Raw genomic sequence first — 7,401 nt, forward strand, 5'->3', positions numbered from 1 at the left:
TACCTCTTAATCCTGAGTCCTAGGATTAAAGATGTGTACCAACACCTCCTACCTTTTGGCTGCTAGGATTAAAGGTGTGTGCCTGGCTTCTATAGTTTGTAGTTGACCTTGGTTTCTGAATCCTCAGGCAAGCTTTAATAAATTATAAATAATATCACCATAGGTAAGTAATTCTGAGTAAACTACAAAGATATAAGTAAGACAGAAATAAGTTCAGACATTTGCTAAAGAAGTATTCACTTATTATCCCTTTCTGAGTTCTAACAAGATCGATTAAACGTTTAACATTCATGAAGGAGGGGTAGATATTGGACAAAGTCTAATTAACTAATTTATAGCACAGAAACACTTAGAACTACTGTTTATATATATGGACAATAAAGCACAAATCATGGCATTAGGAGTGTCTGTCTAAAACCCGGAGATAATGTTGGTTTTGCTTCTTACATTCACAATTATATCAACTGTCTTTTCATGGCACAAACTGATCAATATTCTTTTGACTCTCCATACCAAATAAAATATATTTATGGATACAGTGCTAAATCTTTCCTACTCATCATCGAGGATTATGCTCTTACCTTGTCATGTGAGTATTATCTTCCTGTTCACCAAAAATGATTCCATAAAGTTTGATTTTTAATCAACACCAGAGATTTAAAAAAAATGTATGAACCATGAGTAGATGTCAATTTATACAAATAACGGTAAAGGCACTGGCAAATACTTAGAAATCCAGAAAGTGTACAGAACACAAATATTTAATGATGTTATAAAATAATTTTATCCCTGTGAAAAAATGCAAGATAAAAAAGAGTAAACAGCTACTTAGTGTAAAGAACATACATGAAGAAAGTCATAGATTTCTTAAGATTTGTGTGATGTTTATGTGATCTAGCAAAACTGTCATAGTTAAATGACAACTCTGGATTAATCTTAGTCAACAAGTATACAAATGGATGGACAGTCAGGAGAAGTGAGTTTTGGCTCCAGAGTTGTTAATAACTAACTATACAACTCTGGGTGACATTTATTCTGTTGGGTTCCATTATCACATGTGGAAAATGAAGGCATTGTGTTCAGTGATTTCTGAGTTCTAATATTTTGCAGGACAAATTATCTGGTACTTTCATCCAAAAATCCAGATGTTTCCACAGAATTGACAAAAGCATTAAGGCAGCAATCCAGAGTTCTCTTTTCTTAAAATACTCATTAAAATGAAGAATAACACAATAAAGTCATGATTATAAGAAAGTAGATCAAGGCATATCTTCCAGCTGAAAATAAAAATATCTTTAAATGACAGCTTTTAGTACTTGAGAAGCAAAGTATATTTAATATCTTGTACAGAATTTTTGCTATGACTCTCTGGAAGACTTATGGGAAAAGGTAAGCAACAAAAGAGTAGCATGTTTCTTCCAAACATATCATTGAAAAGTTTATTTACACCGTTAACAATTCTAGAAACAACAACTGCTCACTTTATAAAAATGCATTATTTATTTATTTATTTATTTATTTATTTATTTATTTATTCTGTGATGTGTGGGGGCACATTATGCATGCCATGCTGCACATATGGAGGTCAGAGGACAGCTTCTTGGAGTCCGTGCTTTCAGCTTTCAGATTCAGGGGATGGAACTCCAGTCTTCAGACTTGGCCACAAGCACCTTTACCTGCTGAGCCAATCTTGCTGGCCCAGGTTACTTTTTAAAACAAACAAGCTATCTAAATCCTATTGGTAAGCTATTACTTTTATATGCACAGTTGTGTTCATTGTGATAAGATACCAGGTTTGGGAACTCTCACATTGTCTGTTGATATGTAGCTGGAATCTCTGAATCTTCAGAAATGTATCTTATCCCATCTCTGCCCTTCAACCATAAGCATATCTACAGTGGGGTTTTAAGTCAGTGTCTAATTACTCAAAAGAAAAAGTGAGGAAGTGTACTGTGAAAATCACAGAAATCTTGTTTTGGCTTTGTTAATGTTGTCAGAAATCTTTGTTTTCTAGTCACAAGGAATGAAATCATCTTACTTACCCTAATGTTCAATTTAAATAAAACAATACATTTTTAAATTTCAAGTTTTAAAAGCATATCAAACTTAGTATTCCTATATTCTAAGGCTATTCCTTCCATTCATTCCGTGTGCTCTTGTTAATCCTTATCTCACCTCTAATCTGTTCTACAACTAAATGATTTACTAAATTCATATAAAAAGAGGAAGAACTGTGCTGATTTTTAAACTAATGTACAATATTTATATCCCATTTTCCATTTTTAGTCAGTCCATATGTATTCTGGACAATAAAATAAGATACCCAAATTCCTAGATCTTCCCTCAAAAAGTGAGATGGAAAAAAAAAAAGTCAACTTATTTCTGAGCCAGAAACTTTTAGGCAATTTTTAAAACTATTTTTCACATATTTCTATATATCCAAAATTATCTCCAGTAAATTAAAATCCCTAATGCAGCTGTCCTTGAAAACTGGAATTTGAGAGTTGTTTCTTCTGAAGGAAGGCAGGAGAAGGAAAGACTGAGCATCCCAGTGGTTAATTTTCGTAAGGGTGTGGAAGAATGAAGCAAATGAACCACTAGAAGGCAGTGTTTCCTGGTCAAGGAAGACACATTTCCTAGCCTGATCAATAAAACTAAATGCGCCTATACACCAGAGGAAAGAAAAGCAATACTTGGTCAACACAGTAGCAAGAAGTTTCAAATGTACTTCCATTCACTTAAAGATTAGGGAACATGTTCCACTGGTTACATAACAAAGGGGGTGAGAATAAACACTGAGTATAGAGAGTGTTTTTCTTCCATTATTTTTAATGTTACAAATAGTAATTTGATGAAAAGACCTTTTAGGTAGAGTTCCTAAAACGTTGGTTCTAATGAGATAAACAGTAGAGTGAAACTCAGAGACAGTGACAAGGATGAGCTTCCCAATAGAATCAGAGCTTACGAAGGAAAAATCTGTATAGATCTCTACTTCATAGTCCATGGGTTGAATATATATTCCCTTCATGAGACTCATATAGAAATCCTGTTTAAAACGAAAGAATTCTCATTATGAAATCACAATTCCCTTGGACAATTCTTTTAAGACACCCAGAGGACTCTCAACACACGTACCCTGCCTCTGTGCACTAAACTATGGAAAAACGCTGTTCTGGAGACAGGGAACGTGCCTCAGAAAATAGATTGAATTGCAATGTCAAGCTGAGGCAGTATTCTACATGTAATGGATGATATGCTGGATATTTCAAACCTTGTGCGCTTGAAGGCAAAATTGCTTTCACAGAGCAGCTAAGGGGCTTGGTAAAGTGGGAAGCTTCTCATGACTGAATGCGGAACTCAGGTTTTGCCTTCGTAGTGAAGACTGGGAAAACTGGAAGTTATATTTAACAGTAAACCTAGTGTATTTCAAATATAGTGTTTAGATCATGTACTATTTCAGATCACCTCTGCCACTACTGTCCTCAAAGCCTGTCTAATCCTGACCCCAATATAGATTAGGAGTATACATGGCAGTGTCAAATACCAAGCCCAAATCCACAAGGAATGTCATTACCATACTGGGCATAGAAGGCTTGAGAGACAATCGTAGTGCAAGACCAGCTAGATTTGGCAGGTGAGAATTCTATCACTGAACCACCAATGCAACCAGCTAGATTTAGAGAGGAAGAAGATTGAGTTAGGAAGGCTTACCTGTCCTATATATAAATATATATATATAATAAATTATAAATTAACAAAAATGTTATATGCAATTATAACACAATACAATTCTCTGCAAAGAAAGGAAGCATAAACTACAAATCTCTCTACTTTTCTTCTCCTATAGGAAGTATATATTCAATTAAAAATTGGGAAAAGTTAGAGCAGGTCATTGACAAGTATGATTCTGTGGTGATCTATTTTTACTACCAGCACTTAGAAAATAAAGGCAGAAGAACCAAGAGCTCAAGACCAGTGTCAGCTATATAAATAACTGGAAGCCTGCCAGAGCCACATGAAACTCTGTCTTAAAAACAAGAGCAAATATGATTGAATTGACCTATTCACTGATAATTGTAATGGCTTTCTTATCTATGTTGCTAAGGCCCTATACAAGAGGCTTTATAATTGCATCAAAATAGCATTTACAATTGTGAAATTTATGTAATTTCTCTCTGCTAATTTCACTACTGCTTAATGTTTTAGGCGTAAATATTATCTAATTAAAAATATCACATATATTTATAGCACTTGTCCTTTTGGAAGTTCAGGCTATTCTGGAACTCACTATGCAGCCAGCACTAGCCCCAAAATCATGGTCCTTCTACTTCCATGACTCAAGTTTCCATCTGTTTCTTTAAATCCCAATTTATACTCTTGTACAAGCACATGCTACATTCATTTAATTGATCATAAAGAGTATGTAATGTATAAATCCCAAACATATATCTAATTATACTTCTATACTCTGAAAGATTTGTATATATGTTTGTGTGTGCTACGTAATATGGGAATTGAACCCAAGACCTGTGCATGCTAGGCATGTATTCTAAAGCTCAGTCAGTCCATACCCAGGCCTCCAAGATTCTTTTTGATCAAGTTGACATTTGAAGGTTATAATCTCCCCTCATTATCTAGCTGTTTCTAAACTGTTACACTTAGCAGGGACGTATGCCAATATTCTGTCCTTCACATGTGTCCTATTGAAAATAACTATTGCAAGGGACACTGCCCTATGCCGTTTTTGTTTGTTTGTTTTGCTTGATCACATCTCTCTGCATCAAAATGTAAATGTCTATCTAACTTAACTATCAATTCATCTATTCATTTACTTCAAAGTCTTCGAAATACAAGTTAAATGTAAAACAAAACAACAAAAAAACTATAGCTCACTGACTAAAGAAACAATGACTTTAAGTCTCCAAACATTTGATATAAAGAAAAAATTGAAGAGTATGCTGCTTGCAGCTATATTTCTTTTCTTGGAATTTGAATCTAAGGAGAGGGGAGAATTACCCATGATTTTCTCAGATAGTACAGAAAAATTACTCTAATACAAAATTCTGAAATATAAGAATTTTCCTAAATTGAACCTTCCATGATTTAAAATGAGGGAAAATATCATTTGTACCCTATGTTTATGTGTCTTTCCCATATTCCCTAAAATTACAAACCAACTTCATCTTTTTCTCCTGTATCTACTGCCATCCTCACCCAATCTTGAGAACAGTAATGCTTAGTGAACTATAATATAAAGATTTCAGCCTTTTTGCTTATCTCATGGACTCTCATCAGATCTGTATGTCCCAAAGCCATGACTAGGATAGTTAATGCAGGGAATTTATCTCCAATGTTTGTGGTAATAGCACCTTTACTTTTTTGTGGTTGTTGTTCTTTGGGTTTGGAGTTCCCTGTGCTATCATTTCTATAAGGTCTTTTCCATCCCCTAATGTGGTCATTTTTAGACAGCAGTTTATTTCAGCTTGTCCATGTGTGCTTACACACACACACACACACACACACACACACACACACACACACACACCAAGAATGATGAGGAGACGAGCAGCTCACTCACTGGCTTTACAGTCTTATTCAGGAACAAATCAATCGTAATCTGAAAAAGAAAATTCTGCTCAAAAGGCAATCCACCAATTGAGTCCTCCATAATCCATAATATCATGTATACATCCTGGAAAAGAAATGGTTTCAGGTGCATGTGGGATGAAAAAATGGTTTAATTTTTTTTAATGTTTGGTCTTATTTTATGGAGTTGCAACAATAACATTTCTAATTGTTGCCATTCAACAGTTTTGACTTGAAGTATGTGCTCTTAATGATTGATTGATAACAGTTTGCTAAAATATTACCCACGTAGATCACTTCCCCTCTCCATATACCATACCACTCGCAAAATTATAAAAGGAGGCCTTGGGAGTGTCCCATTTTTAGGGAGGCAGGTATCTGCCATCATTAACAACCCATATATTTAAATGCCAAACATACACAAAATTAATTAAGGCAAGATGACTTTGAGTAGTCCTATAACCTCACAGTTAATATTTAGCTTTACTCAAGGCAAGGAGGCCAATGCCCTGAACTACACATGCTTGGCGATCATTCCAGCACAGCGCCTGCTTAGTTCTCCTTTGGAGAGTCCAGGGGCCCTTTGCATTCAAGAGAGGGTGCAAGTGAAATGCCAATCTAAAAAGGGAACTTGAAAAATGGATTTGGGTGGGATCCAGTATCAGCCAGAAACCAGATGCCAATGAAATAAACGGTGTTATTACAGTAGTAAGTCTGCTGTTTATGATGCCTTTAATAGCTCACCAATCAATTTCAACTGGACATGGAGTAAAAGGAGACCCTGCACATAACCAGGAACAAAAAAATATATTTCGTTATCTAAGGGACATAATACATTGTTTCAAAAATTAAAAGGCATGTACAGAATTCAGTTCTTATCCAGGCGCCGTCGAGTTCTTCCCGCTCCAGCAATACTAAATCGAGAACATTTTCCTGGTGAGAATAAACTTTTAGAAACTACTGCTACAAAGTGAGAGCAGTGTGACTCAATGCTTCAATTTTCTAGTGCTCATTACTTTTTTAGGGGTCACCCATAGGTAGAGATTTCTGCTGGCAAAAGAAGCGGGGGAGGGGGGCGCAGCCACTTGTCCTCTCCACGAATGCTGTTATTACAGGTACCCGTACCCGGGCGCAGCTAGACAAAGCGGGCTCTATTTAGAAAAGGCCCCACCCTGTAGGACCCACTTCTTTCTCCCCAACGTCACCCTGTCCTTTTTTTTTTTTTTTTTTTTTTTTTTTTTTTTTTTTTTTTGTGGCCTTCACCTTAGCCAGCAGCCCAGGGACGCTGATTCTGTTCAGGAGCTTTCCTGGCCCATCCTGAGTCACAGTCCGTCGAAGTCCTGGCCTAGGCTGCTGGAGGGTGTGGCCCCCCCCCCAGGCTTTCAAAAGCCCCAGAAAGAAGCGCATAAGGAGGGCGGTGGCCCGGGGGTCCTTTACTCACCGGTAAGTGACCCAGATCTGTCACCTCCTTGTCCCTCCAGCCCCCAGGTCCTGCCATGACTTCGAGAAGAAGAACTGGAGCAGGAGACCGAGCAGGAGACCGAGTCCAGCAGGAGCGCTGGAACTGAGTCTCTGAGATGAAGGAGGAAGAAGAGTTTAAGGGGGTCCCGGGAAGGGAGGAGGGGATGGGAGAGAGGAAAGGGGACGTGGGTTTGTGGCGTGGGAGAGGAGGAGAACGGAGTGGAAAAGAGCGAGCTGAAGGGAGGAGGAAGAAGAAAGTTCGAGTTTTCAAGAGGCGGGAAAGTAAGTTTGGCTAAGGGCAAGAGAAGAGCTCCAGCGTCCGTCCGTCTGAGAGACGAAGAAGCCAGAAGGGTG

General features: G+C 37.3%; 1 protein-coding gene across 1 annotated transcript in view; it reads right to left on the minus strand.

Moving 5' to 3' along the window:
- Nucleotides 1-7,084, minus strand: part of Nrk (Nik related kinase) — a 95,860-nt gene extending 88,776 nt beyond the window's left edge. The window contains exon 1 of the mRNA XM_035450262.1: nt 7,028-7,084. Coding sequence (XP_035306153.1) covers nt 7,028-7,084 — 57 coding nt within the window. The remainder of the gene's footprint in view (nt 1-7,027) is intronic.
- Nucleotides 7,085-7,401: the final 317 nt, after the last annotated feature.

Source organism: Cricetulus griseus, chromosome X (genome assembly GCF_003668045.3).
Source record: "Cricetulus griseus strain 17A/GY chromosome X, alternate assembly CriGri-PICRH-1.0, whole genome shotgun sequence".
Classification (NCBI taxonomy): Eukaryota; Metazoa; Chordata; class Mammalia; order Rodentia; family Cricetidae; genus Cricetulus; species Cricetulus griseus.